The sequence below is a fragment of the Lipotes vexillifer genome, unplaced genomic scaffold (genome assembly GCF_000442215.2).
Source record: "Lipotes vexillifer unplaced genomic scaffold, Lipotes_vexillifer_v1.1 scaffold1383, whole genome shotgun sequence".
Taxonomy (NCBI): domain Eukaryota; kingdom Metazoa; phylum Chordata; class Mammalia; order Artiodactyla; family Lipotidae; genus Lipotes; species Lipotes vexillifer.
The window spans coordinates 429,083-448,242 of NW_006797683.1; the positions used below are offsets into that span (position 1 = coordinate 429,083).

The 19,160-nt window shown below is 48.2% G+C and overlaps 1 protein-coding gene across 1 annotated transcript in view; it reads right to left on the reverse strand.

Moving 5' to 3' along the window:
* PLEKHA2 (pleckstrin homology domain containing A2) overlaps nucleotides 1–19,160 on the reverse strand; it is a 52,128-nt gene that overhangs the window by 5,320 nt on the left and 27,648 nt on the right. The window contains exons 8-14 of the mRNA XM_007469794.1: nucleotides 17,972–18,020; nucleotides 16,001–16,098; nucleotides 9,461–9,601; nucleotides 8,490–8,636; nucleotides 8,087–8,155; nucleotides 7,661–7,731; nucleotides 3,607–3,670 (exon numbers count right to left, since the gene is read on the reverse strand). Coding sequence (XP_007469856.1) covers nucleotides 3,607–3,670; nucleotides 7,661–7,731; nucleotides 8,087–8,155; nucleotides 8,490–8,636; nucleotides 9,461–9,601; nucleotides 16,001–16,098; nucleotides 17,972–18,020 — 639 coding nt within the window. The remainder of the gene's footprint in view (nucleotides 1–3,606; nucleotides 3,671–7,660; nucleotides 7,732–8,086; nucleotides 8,156–8,489; nucleotides 8,637–9,460; nucleotides 9,602–16,000; nucleotides 16,099–17,971; nucleotides 18,021–19,160) is intronic.

The window sequence follows — 19,160 nt, forward strand, 5'->3', positions numbered from 1 at the left end:
ATATATATATATATATATATATATATATATATATATATATATACTATTCAAAGAGAAAAGCAGATACTGATCCCACATGAGAAGAAATAGGATATTACATTACTGAGATCACAGTTTAAATCTCTATTAGTAGTTTTAAGAACTGGACTCCACTGGCAACAGAAATTAAGTGAAACCTCAAAAATTATATGCAAAAATTACAGTGTATGTGTATATCTATCTTTTATGGAAAGCCTGTGCTTAGCTTTCATCAAAAACTCAAAAATATCTTAAAACCACATCACAAAGGTAGCTCCATGAACCGGTAAAACACAGAGCTGAAATCCACCCACCCTGTGGTGAATTACTAAGAGACTAAAAAAAAAGCCTTGAAACTCAACAGAACAAGAAGGGAAGTGCCAAGCTTATAGCTTCCTCTCTTCCTGGTCTGCTTAAGTGTGTACATGTTTCTGGTGCTTGGTTCAAAAGGAAAAGTAGGGTTTCTGTCCTTGAGGGCAGTTTTTGAGGTGAGAGGAACAAAGGGTATTAAATGCGTCACTGCAGTCTGTGGTTTTATTGCAGTCCGATGAGCTTTGATTATCTGGTATGAGACCAGTATCATAACATTTGCAATGGTTTCAAGCACTGAATTCTAACGGGCCATCAATAAAAGGCTTCCCATATGTACCTCTGGTTACTTCCATTGCAGCTGTCCAAATGCTTTAGGCATCTCCTTCTTAATCGTATTCCCAACCTCTGCAGCCCTCCCTTTCCAACAAGCTAATAACCCCTACCCCTCCCCAAGAACCAATGCCACCTTTAGATACAGCCCTGCCACATATGATCCATTCAGAGTGCAAAACTGACCAATGGATTTTAATGTAAGAGTATGAAAGTTTATTGATACCAGCTTCTGATTCCACACAGCACCTAAACATTAAGAAACTACTATTTGTCAAGTTTCGGTATAGAACCAAAGAAGATCCACAATTATCTGAAAGAGCTATTAAAATATCCATTTATTCCAAATACATGTCTCTGCGGGGCCAGATTTTCTTCATACTCTTCCATCAAAACAACATATGGCCACAGACTGAGTGCAGAAGCAGATATGAGAATCCTGCTGTCTTCTAATAAACCAGCCATTAAAGAGATTCGCAAAAATATATAAAAAAATGCTACTCCTGTTGCTTTTTTGTTTTAGAAAGCGTTATTTTTCATTAAATGTTACTTGTGTTAACATAAACGAGTTTATAGTTGTTGTTTGTAAATGAATAAATACATATTCTTAAAGAGTTTTAATCTCTACTCTTCTGAGTTTTGGTACTATACACAGATTTGTCCATTTGCTCATTTATTTATTCAGGGGGATGTGAGTGTTCTTTTATCCTAGAAATGTGGGAGCAGATGGCAAAGTAGGACAGAAATGATGATAAGGTCCTGGTCAATGTGCAGACACTCGTGCCAATGATGCAGTGTCCCTGAACTTTTTTTTTTTTTTTTTTTGGTTGATGATGCAGTGTCCCTGAACTTTTTTTTTTTTTTTTTTGGTTGACGTTCGTGTTTCCCAAATCACTATCTCCCGTCCAAGGCTCTGTTCTAGACTCTTAAATCCAGCATAATCGCTCCCTTCACCCCACATCCAATCAACTCTCAAGTCCTGGAAAGGACTTATCAATAGCTTCAAATGTTTCCACTTTTCTCCATCCATCCAAGTTCAGGCTACCTTTATCTCTCACTGAAACCATTACAACAGCCTTCCAACTGCTCTCCCTGGCTCCTGTCTAACCCTTTTCTTACCTGTCCCCTACACTGCACCGGACAGGACATTCACCGCCAGCATCCCATCAACAGGACCAGGACCGAGGGCTCTCATCTCCACTTTACAGATGAGGAAAACAAGGCTCTTAGGTCACTTGCCCAAGTGGGATTTTTAGGAGGCAGATCTGATTGGGTCACTCCCCTAGCTTAACCTCCAAGGACCCTAATTCCCAGGATAAAAGACAAGCTCCTGAACAAGGCCCACAGGCCACGGGCCCTCCATTATCAGCTTCCCAGCACCTGTGCCCCTTTCATCTCCAAGCTTTTTTAACCCCTGTTGTTTGCTGTTCCCTCTGCCTGGGCCACTCTTCCGCCAAGGGTTTGGCTTCGGTGTATCTTCCTTCAGGAAACCTCCCTTGACTCCCTGAGACTGGGGGAGGTACCCTTCTTGGGAGTTCCCATGGCAACCACTACTCACTCTAAGGGTAGCCCTTCTCACACTGTTTTCTTGTTTTGCTTTTTGTTGTTTTATTCCCCCACCCCCATGAGTGAGGTTGTTTCATACTTGTAACACATTTAGGTTCTTTGGTCATATTCTGCATGCCATGCTAGGATCACCTGACCTCCTGAATGATTTTTTAAATTTGCATATATTAAAGGTTTATGCTCTGTGCTGTGAAATTCGATTTCACGCATCTGCCAGTGCAGTATCACACAGGACAGTTTCACTGCCCCGAAAGCTACCCTGAGTTCATCTCTCCAACACGCCCTCCCCACCTCAGCACACTGTTCTAACTGCCTGTTTACCTGACTATCTCCCTCTTGGGTTCAGGATCCACTCTGTTGAATGCGGGGTCCCCAGGATGAGGCAACACCCCATCTGTCTAGTCCAAGAACTGGAAACTCTTTTGGTGCACCGACAGCTCAAACATTGTCCCTGAATGGCCGTGGAGGCTGCTCGAGGGCCCCAGCAGCACTTTTCCACAGCTCTTCCCAGATGCTTGTCTAAATGAACGGAACACACAGATGCCTCGGGCTGCTAGCATGTCTGCTGGGCTCAGGAAGGGGGACCCGCTCAGAGGGACCTGCTGCTCACGAAATGGGTGAGGGTCGACCTCACGAAAGGGAGGGTGTTGAGTGGGGAGCGCACGGGGAACCCTGAGAAGCTTTGGTCGGGGAGCCCCACATTTCAATCAACACACTCCATGGCAGTCTTGGAGCTAGACGGGCACCATCATCATGAGGCTGCAGGAATCAAGGCACGCTCTGTGGACGGCTAGGCAGGCTGCGGCGAGGACTTGGCCTTGAAAGTCTAGGCCATGCTAGAGGCTAGAAGTCTGCCTTTCTAGCTGCTATGATTTGAGAAAGAGTTGGGAGAACTCCAAGGCTGTGGGTGGAGGGGAGATGCTTCTGAGAGCTGAACCGTCAGAGCCCAAACAATCGCTTTCTCTGTGCAGCTGGCTGTGCACCTGGTGCCCGCACAGGGCCCTCTGTGCTTTTGTCCTTCCGCACACAGTGCTGTCCACACATAGACGGGGCTTATAAATACCCTCCATGGGAGAAGTGAAACCACTGACCAGTTCTCCTTTTCTCTGCTGAGCTGGCGCCCAGCAGCTACGAGCAGCTGGTACAAACTCACATTCCCCAGTGTAGCGGTTCAACCCGTTCTTATTATTTTACGCTTGGGAAGCTTTTGGCAAACATCCTGTTTAGAATAAAATGGGAGTCAGACTGACTATCGGGGGCTAAATTTACCACCTAGAAACTTCGAACAAAATAAAAGAGAAAGCAAAGGGAAAGGCAGGCCTACAAGTACACCACCCACAGAGAAGGAACGTCAGCATCTTCTGGCAGCGAGCTTTTTACCTGCACGTAGAAGGTCCTGGAGCTGGTTATTATTTCAAACAGGTTGTCCCTCATCAGCAGATCGCTAGACAGAGAAAGAGATAGAAAGTTACCAGGCATGCTGGTCACCCACTGAGGACTTGATTCACCCTGAGGCAGGTACCCATGCCCCCTACCCTAAAAAGGGGGTTCACAGGCCGTTCCTCTTGCTGCCCTGCCTCAGAAGGCATTACAGGGTTTCCTCTAGCTTCACTTCCTGGAGGGTCTCAAGTGGTTTAACCATCCCCATGGATCCCCCTCCCCAACGCACACCACCACCAGTTCTAACAGGACAAAGCTCCTTGGCCTCCAAAACCTCTTGCCTCACATGCACCACACCCCACACCGTCTAGGACTGTGTGTTTCTTTAGTGGCTCCGATGTACTAATAAAAAGTGCTTGGTGAGTACTGTTTCAAATGTTTTTATTTGAGGGTCAAGTAGATGAATATTTTATTGGTTTTATATATATACACAAGCACACACTGTTCTATGTCCATTATGCTCCATTAAATATATATTTTATATACGTATATATTATTAAGAGACAGACACACAACAGTGTATTTGTAAGATAAAAAACAGTATATTCATTTCAGGTGTACAACATGATTTGATATTTGTATACACTGCAAATGATCACTGTCTCGTACGTAACACTCAAATTTTTTTTCTCGTGATGAGATTATAGCTTTTAAGATCTACTCTCTTAGCAACTTTCAAATATAGAATACACTGCTATCAACCACAGTCACCGTGCTGCACATTGCATCCCCAGGACTTACTGATTTGATAACTGGAGGTTTGTATCTTTTGACCCCCTTCACCCATTTCGGCCACTCCCCACCCTCCGCCTCTGACAACCACCAATCTGTTGTGTTATTTTTTTGTTTGTTTATTTGTTTTTTTTGCGGTACGCAGGCCTCTCACTGTTGTGGCCTCTCCCACTGTGGAGCACAGGCTCCGGATGCGCAGGCTCAGCGGCCATGGCTCAGGGGCCTAGCCGCTCCGCGGCCTGTGGGATCTTCCCGGGCCGGGGCACGAACCCGTGTCCCCTGCATCGGCAGGTGGACTCTCAACCACTGCGCCACCAGGGAAGCCCTTCTTTGTGTTTTTTAATGTGTTATTTTATCCAATCTTCCCAACAATCCAATGAGGCAGTAAGACCTTCCCTACTTTATGGATGGGGAAACCCAGGCTCAGAGAGGTTCCATGACTTGTCCATGGCACCGGAGTAAGGAACCGGCAGAGCCAGGATTTGAAACTGGGTCCAACTCCAGAGTCTACGCTCTTAGTTACTCCACTACCAGGTGCCTCTCCTAATGGACCTGAATCTCTTATTTCCAATGCCTTTCTCCACCCACACAGCAACTGCATCAGCTTCACTAAATCCCTGCTCTCAAAAGGGGACTGGATGCTCAAGAGGAAAAAGGGAAGGAGAGAGTAGACCACTTGAAGATGCTTCAAATTGGGTGTGAGGTTTGGAAGAGGGACCCTACTTCCGCAAGGAAGAGGCGAGAGGTAGCTGATGCTCAGCCACAAACCTCCAATCAGCCGAAATTATTTACAGGGTGAAATGCCTGCTCTGTGTATCCAGTCACTGTGGGGAACATATAAGGAGTAAAAGATCTAATTCCTTCCCCATGAAAGAACATAAAAAAGCAAAACTTTACAGTCAGATGTTAGACCGCGTGTTATATGCCAAGAGTTAGAATAATTCCAAGAAAGGACTAATCACAGGGGGACTTCCCTGGTGGTCCAGTGGTTAAGCCTCTGCACTTCCACTGCAGGGCGGCCCGGGTTTGATCCGTGGTTGAGGAACTAAGATCCTACATGCCATGTGGTGTGGTCAAAAAATTAAAAAAAGAAAAAGAAAGAAAGAAAGAAAAAGAAAGAAAGGACTGATCACAGGCAGGGCTGGCTTCAGGAATCGGGACTTGGAAGGAAATGGCAGGTGCGCTGCCAGTGACATGGGCACCTGGGCAAAGGAGGAGCATGAGACTAAAGCCCCACATGGGCGGGGACAGCAATCAGGGGTCAGACAGACCTGGGGCCCAATCCTGACTCCACTGGGAAAAGGTATTTTAGGAATATTTTTAAAACTTTGTGAGCCTTTCTACCCCAACTGTAAAATGGAAATCAGAAGCCCTCCTCTACCAAGCTTCTTACCACAAAGATCAGTTATAAGTTATATAAGGCATCTCATAAGTTATATGAGGCACCTGGTACAATGAATGTCACAGAGTGGTCATTTGAAACGCATTTCATTAGCTATTATAATTACTTTCTGAGTATCTGAGTGGAGATGGCTCTTCTTTCTGGATAAGATGGTTTAACCTTTTAAACTATTCATGCACATACAGCACAATCATGTAATCTACTACAGAGGAGGTAAAAGCAAAACAGGGAGGAAATCCCCACCCTTTTCATATCTACTTCTCAGGCTACATGTGGCCTTTCAATTCAACTCAATTCAATTCAACAAAACATTAACTGACTACTCAGGTGCCCTAACCCCCGTGACTGGGTTTGGGAGACCCCAGTCTCACAGGCCTGGAACCTGCAGGGCCTCGGCAACTTCCTTCCCCGAGGATCTTCAACTCCCTCAATTCTTTTCCTCGGAGTTCAGTCTGACTCTGGCTCAGGCAAAGTGCAAAGCGCTCTTAGGAACGAACATTATCTGGGTTTCCTAAGCTGCCCCAATACACCCATCAACCTGCACGGGCCTCCAGGGTCAGGAACAAGCCTCATCTCTCCTCCACCCACTGTCACCTCTGGAGCCACACTTCTGCAACTTCCATCTGTAGCACCTTTCACGAATGATAATTTGTCGGTGGGAACTTCCCTAATCTTCCATACTCTGCAACTGCCGTTTGCAAGGCTCACAACAGTACCTGCTTCCTTGGGCCACAAAACACCTCGTTTTCATGCAAGACCCCCCCATGCCTTCATGTGAGAACAGTCAGTCTGCTGCTAACAGCTTCCCTGGGGACGCAGGCTCTGCATGCACAGTCCGTGGGACGGAGATTCCATAAAGTACCCCTACGGACTGCAGACTGAGGGCCAAATGAGGACTGCTAGATGCCCGGATGCCCTTGGGTCTCTAAAGTTTGGTTCCAGGGGCACCTGTATGGGTGTTGGATATGGGAGAGCACTCGAAGAGGCCCGAGGTCCCAAACTCAACCTACGCTCTGTGGCACCGGAAAGATGACCATTTCCTAGTGGAAAGAGGAACACATTAAAAATACTTCCTCGTCCTGCCCAAGAGCATTGCTGTGAATCATCCCCATATTAAGAAGACATCAGGGACTTTGTCAAAATGATGAGAGGAGAAAGGCATAACAAGTTCAGGGCAGAGGCATGGCATAAACAGGGGTCTGAGCAGATGCACTGAAAAGCAAGTGACTAAGGGCACAGTCCCCCTCCACCTCTGAGCCCAGTCCTCCGGTGAGATGAGCAGCTGACACCTGAGAAGCACCTCTCCTTTGTTCTATATCCTTTCTTTTTCTGCATCAGAAAAGTTTCACATAGGCTCATTTCAGGAGTGAGAGTAAGGGGATGAGAAGAGGATAGGTTTGCCCAGCGCCATTTCACAGCTGCGGCAGCTTGGATGTGGAGAGTCAGCCACAGATATCAAGGAGACAACATCTTCCTGCTCTTGGAAGAAGGTTCTGGTATAGAGCCTCAGAAGGGGAGTAACAGAAGAGTCAAGGCTGAGACGAAGTGAGAGAGTGACACGGACTTACATATACTACCGTAAAAGAGATAGCTAGTGGGAAGCAGCCGCATAGCACAGGGAGATCAGCTCGGTGATTTGTGACCACCTAGAGGGGTGGGATAGGGAGGGTGGGAGGGAGACGCAAGAGGGAGGGGATATGGGGATATATGTATATGTATAGCTGATTCACTTTGTTATACAGCAGAAACTAACACACCATTGTAAAGCAATTATACTCCAATAAAGATGTTAAAAAAATAAAAAAGAGTTAAGAGGGCACACGGAGTTCTGACCAGAGAAGAATAAGCAGAGACAATTACCCAGACTTGACCAAACACTCGTGGGTCTTGAGAACATCCTTGAGGAATATGGTACGCAGTGGTTCTCGGTCCTGGGGGGGAAACAGAGAGAGAGTGCATGAGGCTGTCAGCCCAACGCCCAGGCCAGGCAGCCATCATCATCGGAGATGACTGGCTGAAAGCAGGTGACAAACAAGACAAGGTCTCAAAATAATCAAGAGAGGAAAGAAATCTAAGAAGATGCTCTGTGGCCCTGACCACGAAGGCAGGGAGTTAAGGCCACTTTACATCACCGTGAAGATGTGCACACCAGGCGGACAGAGGTTAGACACAAGCACCCCCGGAGTCTGTGTGCCCACATCTCTGCTCGGACACACACACGTGGGTGTGACTCCTGTGCTTCTGCGCTCCACGGCCTCTCAGGCGGGCCCCAGAGTGACTACAAACCTGCTCACACTTGAAGTAGCAGATGGTAAAGTCGTCCAGCGCAAAGAAGCGCCGTTTCCAGCTCTTGCGCTGAAATAAAGGGTAAAGAGCAGGATGTTAGAAGAGTTCCCAGCATTCCCGGGGGTGCGTTCGGGTTCTAAGCTCCTGGGGACCCCGCCCCACCAAGGCCAGGCTCCCACGTTGGGGGTCAGGGGCAAGGACTTCTTCTCATGGGGCGACTCCTCGGATCACCTCGAGCTGTGGGGCGGGAGCTCTCCCCACCCCAGCCTCTCCCTGGTTTGGGCGGTTTGGGCGTGGCTGGCTCCACGCTCCTCCTTGCAAACTGCCCTCCCCTCTGCCTCGCCCACACCCACTGGCTCCCGGGGTCCCCAGAACCCCTCCCAGCCCCCGCATGGACACTCACCACATTCCCTTGCTTCACACAATAGCCGCTCTTAATGAGGGGGGGCCCGGTGGGGACACGGCAGCCTGTCGTGGGGATGTAACTCTGAGACCTTCGAAGGATGGCGTGGGAGCCGGGCTCACTCCCTTCCTGCCCGTCCCCACCGTTCTACAAGGAAACAGCTGCAGGATTAGCGCCTCCCACTCCTGACGCAGCCACACCCCTGACCCCACCCTCTCCAGCCAATCATCTCTTCCTCTTGGGCCACGATGGCAGTCAAGTGAGAAATAAACCAGATGGGTAAGCTGGGACGAAGTGAGAGAGTGGCATGCACTTATATACACTACCAACTGTAAAACAGATAGCTAGTGGGGAGCTGCCACATAGCACAGGGAGATCAGCTCGGTGCTTTGTGTCCACCTAGAGGGGTGGGAATAGGGAGGGTAGGAGGGAGATGCAAGAGGGAGGGGATATGGGGGTGTATGTATATGTATAGCTGATGCACTTTGTTATACAGCAGAAACTAACACACCATTGTAAAGCAATTATACTCCAATAAAGATGTTAAAAAAATAAAAAAAGAGAAAGAAACCATAAAAAAAACCCTTTGGCTTTGCCCCGGGAAGGCACTGTACGGGGTGCATTCACAGACCAAGGCTGGTGAGGTTGGGCAGAGCCGGGAGAAAGGGAAGACTCTGAATGCAAACCGGAGGAGGCCAAGGGACAGAGGGGCTTGTTTCCAGCCATCCTCGACCCCACTTCTCACGGGGTTCACAAGTGCCGGTCCCCGTGGATGATGCAGAGCCGTACTGCCACAGAGCTTCAGATGTGGTGGCCTCAACTTCTGCACTGCCGGTATTTTCCTGACCACCCCATGTGCACTGGCTCCGCTACCCTCACCCCTTCCTACGTCCAGCCCTTCTGTCATGTCACTGACACACCACGGACACCCCCAAACCCCTCCACCCTCTGGCAGCCCCAGGCCCCAGCACCTGGTTGATGGGCGTGTGTACCACCACGCCTCCAATGATCTCTGTCTTGTAGGCTACCTGTGGCTTCTTCTCTAGGGCCAGAGGAGTGGCTAGGCTCTTGACAACTTCGGTCGTCAGGGGCAGGTTCCCAACTTTGGGTACCTGGGAAGAATGACAGAACAGTTAACAGGGAACAGAAGGCCTAGGAAAAGTGGGGAAGGCAACAGCAGGAAGCGGGAGGGGAGGAAAGCTAATGTACGAAATTATAGCATGACGCCCCTCTCCCCGCTACCCTTCCATCCATCCAAACCTGTATATGAGGAATTCAGCAAGCCACGCCCACCCCACGCACACCCACTCAACAAATGTACTGAGCACCTACTATGAGTCAGCCCTTGCCTGGCTAGAGACCAAAGGTAAAACAGCAAACACAGACACGTGTCCTGCCCTCACACCACATACGTGCTGATCAGGGAGACTGACCAAAACTACAGAGCAAGACTAACAATCAGAGTGATTACAAATCGTGGTGAGCGCCGTGAAGACGATAAACAGGAGCTGAGACTGACAGCAGCAGGGGAACGACTTGGAATGGAATGCTTGGCGTGGCTGGCGTGCGTGGTGGAGGTCTCCAAGGGGAGAGATGCCGAAACAGTAACCTGGTGGACGAAAAGGAGCCAGGAACATGAAGACGGGAGAGAGCACTCTCAGCAGTGGGTAAGATGCCTGTGGTATATGGTACAGGACTCGGGGAGCATGAGCTCTGGAGCCCCAGGGCCTGGGGTGTAACTCCTGACCTGTCACTAACTGAGTGACATACTCATACAGTTGTCACGACCATCAAATGATAGAGGATATAAATTTCAACACGTTAGAAATAAGATTAAAACTACAAAAGTATTTTAATTGTCAAAATATTCTAAGTAACTTTTTATAAATGGTGCTAACGTTTACAAATGCAGCCCTTTCTGTGGAATGAGTTATCTTTGCTCCTCTCCATGACAGAGTTCGAGACGGAGTGCAAGAATCACGGAATTTTTAGGGCAAGTTTGAGACCACAGGTTGCAAACTGGTGGCTCAAAGGTAGACTTGCCCCAACTGTGTTTCATTTGTCCTATCCAGTGTGTTTTTCAATCCGCTGTTAAAATCTGGGATATTTCACGTAAAAATCTTGATTTCCAGTGAAACAGCTGTCCACTCTTCGGATGGGGAACGGATTCTTTTCGCCACAGTCCTGAACATCCTCCCAACCCGAGTTCATTGATCCTCATTCATGTTGCCGCTTTTCTTCCTCCTTGTCCATTTCTCATTTATACTGGAAACTTTTTCATCACAAGAGAGGCCCAGAGTGGTCCAGTTCTCTGCCCAAAGCCGATTAATACCTAGACGGAGACCAGACCCTGACGCTGCCGATGCAGTACCCACAGCATCACAAAGCCTGCCCTTCCACAGATGAGGAGAACAAACATACGGACGCCAAGGGGGGAAAGCAGGGGCGGAAGGGTGGGGAGCGGAGATGGTGGGATGAATTGGGAGACTGGGATTGACATGTATACACCAATATGTATAAGATAGATAACTAATAAGCACCTGCTGTATAAAAAATAAAATAAAATAAAATTCAAAAACAAAAAAGCCCGTTCTTCGCAAGGACGCAACGCCCCGTGTGGATCTGCCAGGAAAGTAACTGCAGAGACATCATGAGAAAAACTAACATCCTCTTCCACGTCTTCTACAGCCCTGGGAGCTAGAAAGACCTAAGAATCCAGCCTGTTCAGGAGCTCACGGCCCAAGGATATATTGTATAATGCAGGGAATATAGCCAATATTTTGTGATAATTGCAAATGGAAAGGAACCTTTAAAAACCATATAAAAATTAAAAATTAAGGGACTTCCCTGGTGGTCCAGTGGTTAGGACTCCATGCTTTCACTGCTGAGGGCCCAGGTTCAATCCTGGTGGGGGAGCTAAGATACCGCAAGACGCGCAGCTTGGCCAAAGGGGGAAAAAAAAAGCAGTGGGTGGCTTGTGTTTTAAGCAAGGACCACAGTCCTGAACATCCTCCCAACCCGAGTTCATTGATCCTCATTCATGTTGCCGCTTTTCTTCCTCCTTGTCCATTTCTCATTTATACTGGAAACTTTTTCATCACAAGAGAGGCCCAGAGTGGTCCAGTTCTCTGCCCAAAGCCGATTAATACCTAGACGGAGACCAGACCCTGACGCTGCCGATGCAGTACCCACAGCATCACAAAGCCTGCCCTTCCACAGATGAGGAGAACAAACATACGGACGCCAAGGGGGGAAAGCAGGGGCGGAAGGGTGGGGAGCGGAGATGGTGGGATGAATTGGGAGACTGGGATTGACATGTATACACCAATATGTATAAGATAGATAACTAATAAGCACCTGCTGTATAAAAAATAAAATAAAATAAAATTCAAAAACAAAAAAGCCCGTTCTTCGCAAGGACGCAACGCCCCGTGTGGATCTGCCAGGAAAGTAACTGCAGAGACATCATGAGAAAAACTAACATCCTCTTCCACGTCTTCTACAGCCCTGGGAGCTAGAAAGACCTAAGAATCCAGCCTGTTCAGGAGCTCACGGCCCAAGGATATATTGTATAATGCAGGGAATATAGCTAATATTTTGTGATAATTGCAAATGGAAAGGAACCTTTAAAAACCATATAAAAATTAAAAATTAAGGGACTTCCCTGGTGGTCCAGTGGTTAAGAATCCACCTTCCAATGCAGGGGACGCAGGTTCAACCCCTGGTCAGGGAACTGAGATGCCCCATGCCGTGGGGCCACTAAGCCCACGAGCCGCAACCACAGCACCCACGCGCCCTGGAGCCTGTGCGCCACAACTAGAGAGAAGCCCGCGCGCCGCACTGAGGAGGCCACGCACCGCAGCAGAGGAGCCCACGTGCTACAACCAAGACCTGATGCAGCCAAAAATAAAATAAATAAATACATACATACATTTTTTTAATTTAAAAAAATAAACTATTGCAAGCCACGGGGGGAAAAAAAAAAAGAGCTCACAGCTCAGGGCCATAGGAGAACTCTGCCTGCCAAGGACAGGGACCAAGGGCCACCCCCCCTGGCATCTATCGAAATGACTAAGACCATCATGATTACGCTGGGGCCCCAGAAAGGAGACAGGGCCCCTCTTCCTGGCCTGTGCACTCAGCTTAGACCACGGTGACCTCTGCCCACCAACTCTCCAGATTGGGCCAGAAATCCACCCTGTCCTTTCCTTCTGGCTGAGGGACAACCGCAGCTCCCATTGCTTTGGGCCTCTGTTTAGTGCCAGGCAAGGTACCCATCTCTTTACTGCATTATCTCTCATCTCAGACGATCTTATCAGGTAGGCCTTATTTTCTCCAGTTCATAGATGAAGTAAACTAAAGCTCATTGAAATGAAGTTCATTGCCCCACTGCTAAACACCACTACCTACCTACCTGGACCACCCTTTCTGATTTCTCTGTGTTTTGCTCTGATAAGATAGAATTCTTTAGGGATGTGGATTAGTGCTGGGGTGTCCAGAGATATAATCACCGTGGAACAACACAACTGCCTCCAAATGACCCAAATGAATTCCTGAAACCCAGGAAAGAAGGAGGGAAGTGGCCTTTCAGTGTTCACGGTGGCCAGAAGAGGACTCCTGGTGACTTGGCTGTTGTGTTGCCTCTCAACCCGTCAGCCCACCTGGATAACCGCTGGTTGTCACCACTCATGTCCCTGCATCGTGGGCTGCCTCTGGCCAACCACCTGGAGCCTCTGCAAAGCTGTTTCCACTTCCTGAGACTCTGAATCAGCCTGTGGAGAGCAAACTCACTAATAACTACACTCCAGATCTTGAAAACTAGTTCATTCTCTTGGTTTGTGTATCTCCCAGAATCCCAGTGAAAGGTGGGACCCCTTTCACCCACCGTGGAGGGTCCTCTGATGCGGGAGGCCCACAGGGTTCCCATTTGCAACGTGAAACGAAATTTGCAAGGACTCATCTTTCTTCCCATCAGGCGTGGCTAGGTTGCTACAAGGAATAATCCAACTTGGGAGGGAAGGGGGGAAAGCTGTGCTTTACTTTTACTGCTCAATTTTCAACCCTTTTGAAAAACTTTAGTGAGTTGAATAATGTCTCCCAAAACTGTCCACCCGTAACCTCAGAACATGACTTTGTTTGGAAATAGGGTCTTCGCAGATATAATTAAATTAAGATGAAGTCATGCTGGTTTAGGCTGGGCCCTAAGACCAATGACTGATGCCCTCCTAAAAGGAGAGGTCACACAGACACACAGGCCATACAATGGTGGAGACAGAGATGGAGGGATCCAGCTATTAGCCGGGCAACGCCAAGGACGGCCGGGGGCCACTGGGAGCTGGAAGAGGCAAGCAAGGATTCTCCCCTTGAGCCTTCGGGGGGCACATGGAGGGCCCTGCCGACACCTTGATTTCAGGCTTCTCAGGACTACGCGAGAATACATTTCTGTTGCTTTAAGCCACGCAGTTTGTTACGACAGCCCAAGAAAACTAACACAGGAATACTGATACTCCGAGCGAACTCAATTCTTTAAATACCATTATGTCGACCATTATCTTCAATCGTAAGAACTCAATGACCCAGCACTAAATGACCAGTGATCTGCGGGCAGAAAAACTGGCTCCTGACCCTGGGAGGATCACTGATCTCCAGGCACTTCCGCTGCCTCGTTTATAAACAGAGATAATCACACCTGCCCTCCCTACCTAAGGTTTTCACAAGGCTAAGAGAAGCCATAGATATAAAAGTGGTGCGTAATCTAACCTCTTTTTACAACTGCTGCTCATTTTTCATATATTTATAAACTCTTTGAGATCCTGGAAGTCAGAAGGTCCTGGGTTTGAATCCCAGCTCTGCCATTTACTAAACTCTAGATTTGGGGCAAGACTCTCATTTCCGTTTTCCTCATCTTAAAAATGGCAGTGAATGCACCTGTCTCACCGGAGTGACATGAGGGGTGATGAATGTGGCCCATGAGAAAGCTTGGTTCACTGGATACGCTGTCTGTGTCTTTCATCTCTGCATCTCCCCTGGGATGCTTCACTTTGCACACAAGGTGCCCTAAGATAAAAATGCATGTAATCAGGCAGCAGGGTACCCCTCCTCTTCCTTCTGTCGCACAGGACCTCTGGCAGGAGGAGTGAAGAGATGTATAAACGGAGCAAAGGAAAGTCAGGAGGACCCTGGAGGTTACGGAGCCCCCGCAGAGGCTGTGCCATCCCCGCAGGCCTCTGGACTCCCGGCCTCTCGGTACCATCTCGCCCCCTCCCACTCCTGTCGCCAATCACTTCTGTCCAGTGGGGCCAGGAAAGAGGACGGGGAGCTAGCTGCTTAGAGCAACTCTACACTCAAGGCACAACAGCACGGCAAAGAGGCCACCGCTGCCTTGCAGGCTGTATAGCCCAGTTCACCAGGCAGGACCAAGGGAGGAAACACTTAACGAGAAGAAGGTATTAGACATTGAAAGAAACTCCCCAAATTGTGGAAGACACAGAAGCGTGAAGACCTCAACTTGAATGAAGAAAACCTCTACTAAAGTCAGCATTCTAGAGCCACACACACAAACATGTGGGTAGCAGAAGGGAGTTAGCGGCTCCCTCCCTCATGCCACCCCGCCATTTCTCTCTCTTTTCACAGGTTTACCAACGTTTATCAGAATAATGGGCCAACAAGCAAATCCACTTTGTACTCTGCTTGGGTGCGGTATCACAAGTGCTGGGTAGAGTGTACAGGTTTCTTCTATTACTTTATTAACGGGAACCCTGAGATACCGGGGAGAATGATCTGCCCCAGCACAGACGGGTTGTTACCGGAAGTCACTGGAATGTAAGCATTTCTGACTGTACGATACAGAAAGTCAAGCTTTTCAGCAAAGCGTGGATTGCATGCCCGAAGCCTGCCTATATTGTCGGTTAAAGGCCCAGTTTTTTCCAAACATAGTTTCCCCCTCTCTTCCTCCCTACCCATCCCCCTTTCTTTTTCTGTATTTCTAAGAAAGGAGTTCTTCGTTAGCCGAGTCAAGGAAAACAAGAGTCCTCACAGAACAGACAGTAAACTGGTGCTTATAAACGGAAGGCTTTCCCAGGACAGGTCGGTGGATGGCCTGGACTGGTCCCCAGGTGGCTTCCTAAAGTCAGAAGAGTCTCCCCCAAGCCAGGAACAAGTGCTGACTTCCCTCCTCATGTGAGTTTCCTTTACTCTGTTTCTCGGAGTCAGCAATCCATTTTCCAATCCCGCCACACTCTGAATCAGCATCCCAGAATGACCCAAACCACGACCGACCAGGAGCCCTCCCCTCCCAGGAAGCACAGAGGGGACACTCCATAAACTTCCCCTTGAACCTGATTCAAACTCAGACTCTCAGTTCAACTTGTGGTTAGTCAGCCAAGGTGTGAGAAGAGGTAGGGAAACTAGTCTGGAACAGGGTCCTGGGAAAGTCCCTGCCGCCATCTGGGTCGTTCCCGTGTGGGGAAGAGGCCCTGACCCCCTCCAGAAAGGAGAAAGATCATACGTACAGTGATTTTGCTGGCTTGGTTCAGGGCTTCGACCCAGTCCTTCAGATCTTTCTGGTCATTGGCTTGAAGAAAATACCTCTGCGAGAGGGCGTTGATGACTGCAAAAGGCACGGGGACGAAGAGAGAAGAACCCAGGTCAGAACACACACAACACAGAGACTCCACAAAACTAAGGTGCTTCAACTAGCAGGGCGGAGGATCCCCGCCGCGCAGACGAAGACGCTTCCCACGGTGCAAAGTCACCTGCGTGAATATCTGGGAAGCAGCGGGCTCTCATTTTTAAAAGGTGTGGGTCATTCCATTGGCCACAAGACAACAACAATAGCCTTAATGTGCTGCTGTGCAGGGAGGCAGCTCATCCACCATCCCTAAGACACACGCCTGGACAGCTTTTCAGAGGCGCCAAGAGATTGACAGTCGTGATGATACGTATATAATTTTGGCCGCAGTGTTCCGAGTTTCCGCTGGCACAACTGACCCAGGTTAGGGGTCTTGTCTGTGGTTGAGAAATGTAACTAAGCTTGCCTGCGATCAAGTCTGTGACCTGGACCTCATTTTCAACCTGGTCTTTCCTCTGAGCACTCCATAAAGTCAACAATTTACTTCTGGGTTCATTTTTTTTTTTTTTTTTTTTTTAACTCCGCTGCCCAACTAGCAGGGCGGAGGATCCCCGCCGCGCAGACGAAGACGCTTCCCACGGTGCAAAGTCACCTGCGTGAATATCTGGGAAGCAGCGGGCTCTCATTTTTAAAAGGTGTGGGTCATTCCATTGGCCACAAGACAACAACAATAGCCTTAATGTGCTGCTGTGCAGGGAGGCAGCTCATCCACCATCCCTAAGACACACGCCTGGACAGCTTTTCAGAGGCGCCAAGAGATTGACAGTCGTGATGATACGTATATAATTTTGGCCGCAGTGTTCCGAGTTTCCGCTGGCACAACTGACCCAGGTTAGGGGTCTTGTCTGTGGTTGAGAAATGTAACTAAGCTTGCCTGCGATCAAGTCTGTGACCTGGACCTCATTTTCAACCTGGTCTTTCCTCTGAGCACTCCATAAAGTCAACAATTTACTTCTGGGTTCATTTTTTTTTTTTTTTTTTTTTTAAGATCCGCTGACCACAAAATCTGAGAGTCATGTTGGAGCTTGGTCATGATATTTAAAGGGAGTGGGTGAAAGAGCACAAAAGAAGTTTGCAGCAACCTGAAGCTGGGAAAGGGGACAGATCAAAGAACCATTTTACTTTCCAGGCATAAATAAGCCGGAACTGGAGGAGGTGAGCATTGTGGGGTAGACAGAGAGTCCCTTAGTTCATTCATTTATTCATTCAGCAAATATTTAGTGAGTACCCGCTGTGTGCCAGGAACCACACTCTAAGTGCCGGGGATACAGCAAAGACAAAGCAGAGGAGCATCCCTGTCTTCGTGGAGCTCACACTCAGAACCAGAGGGACAACAGAAGCTGTTAGCATCTGCTCGTAGCACTCAGTACAGCACGGAGAAGGCAGTAGAAGGCAATTAAATACTGATGATTCAATGACCTGCCTCCACTGAGCAGCTCTGCTTCCTGTGTCACTCTCACCGGTCACTCATTTGGCAACAAGACACTCAACAGAACCTTCCTCCTTTTCTATTATCCCCCAACTCCTTCAAGTCTCCACGTTTCCTGAGCACACCGTTACTCTGCTCTGAGATGAAGGTTCCCGAAAACTTCAGGTGGATACCCGGCACCCCGCCCCGCGGAGCCAAGAAACTGAGACATCACTGGCCCCTGTGCCTCTGTCTCATGTCGTTAACAATCTTTGCAGGGAGACCAAGAAATGGAGTATCACTTGAGACCCACGGACATGGCTGGGACAGCAGTCACTCACACACACAGGGTAGAAGTCACATGTGGTCACAGGACTGTCCCCACTCGAAAGAGGAAGCTGCTGTAGGAGTGTTCAGAAAACCCATCCTGGGCTCAGTACTTACCAAAGCAAAACGGAGTCTTGGGTTTCTGCTTTGGGGTGGCTATGCTCACCTAAATCAAATGAAAAATAAAAGAAACATGAATATGTTTCCAACAGTGTTGTAAAGTTGTGGGGGTTTTTTTTTCTCAAATTTTTTAAATTGGGAAAACTTTATACAAAAAGAAGAGTATATAAAACATATTTGAACATTTTAAAAACTAATAATTAAGTGGAAACCTGTACTCATCATCCAGATCAAGAAATAAGCCACTATCGGTCCTATTTCTTAGAAGCCCTTTGTGTGCCCCTCCCTGATGGAATCCCGTCTTCACCCCTCGGAGATAATCACTATCTTGATATCTGTGTTGAATCTTCATCCTTGCAAAAACTCTTAAAATCCACTGAGTCCTGATAAAATTCTCTTTGGACCACAGACATGCACTGGCCCCATTCACACGAGCAAGATTCCACTCCTCTCCCAGCCACCAACCTGCTCCCTAAACAGCTCTTCGAATTAAAGGTGGAACTGTCACAAATACATAGATTCCAATCAGAGTTCGCAGAAAGGTGAGGCAGCCCGTCACTCACTGCACTGGGACAACTGATCAATCTCCCTTATCTCTACCCTGACTGTTTCACCATGAAAATAAGCACTTGCCACCTGCTCAGAGAGGGGCCGATGGAATCAGAGAGCATACCCGTATTGAAGTAGAAGGGTTTTTCTATCTCCTGCTGTGTTATCCTGCTTTTTCAAGCCTGCCTCTTACATGTATATTCCTGAGTATGTGCATGTTGTGAGCCCACCTCATTCAGGTTCAAATACACTGAACAAATAAAGGAAAGCATATTCCATCATATGGAATTAGGTGACTGCCCTTGATGGACGCTGAACCTCCCTGGAGCAGGCATCCACCACTGTACCTGGGAATTAAAATTAATACTGCCCGGAATACTCAAGACGGGAACCAAGGTGGCAGCCTATAAAAGATCAAAGGAAGGACAGGGGGTACAGCCTGGGCTTCGGTGCCAGAGCATAAGGCCCCCAATCCCAGGCGGCCCAGTTGTCAGACCCCCATTTCCTGTTCTATCAGATAGGGTTAGTAAATCACATTCTCATAGGGCTATGGTGAGGATTAAATGTGACAGTGCAGGTGAAGCACTTAAGCCATCCTGTCATACAGGAGCTGCTCAACCAAGGAGGAGCTATTTAC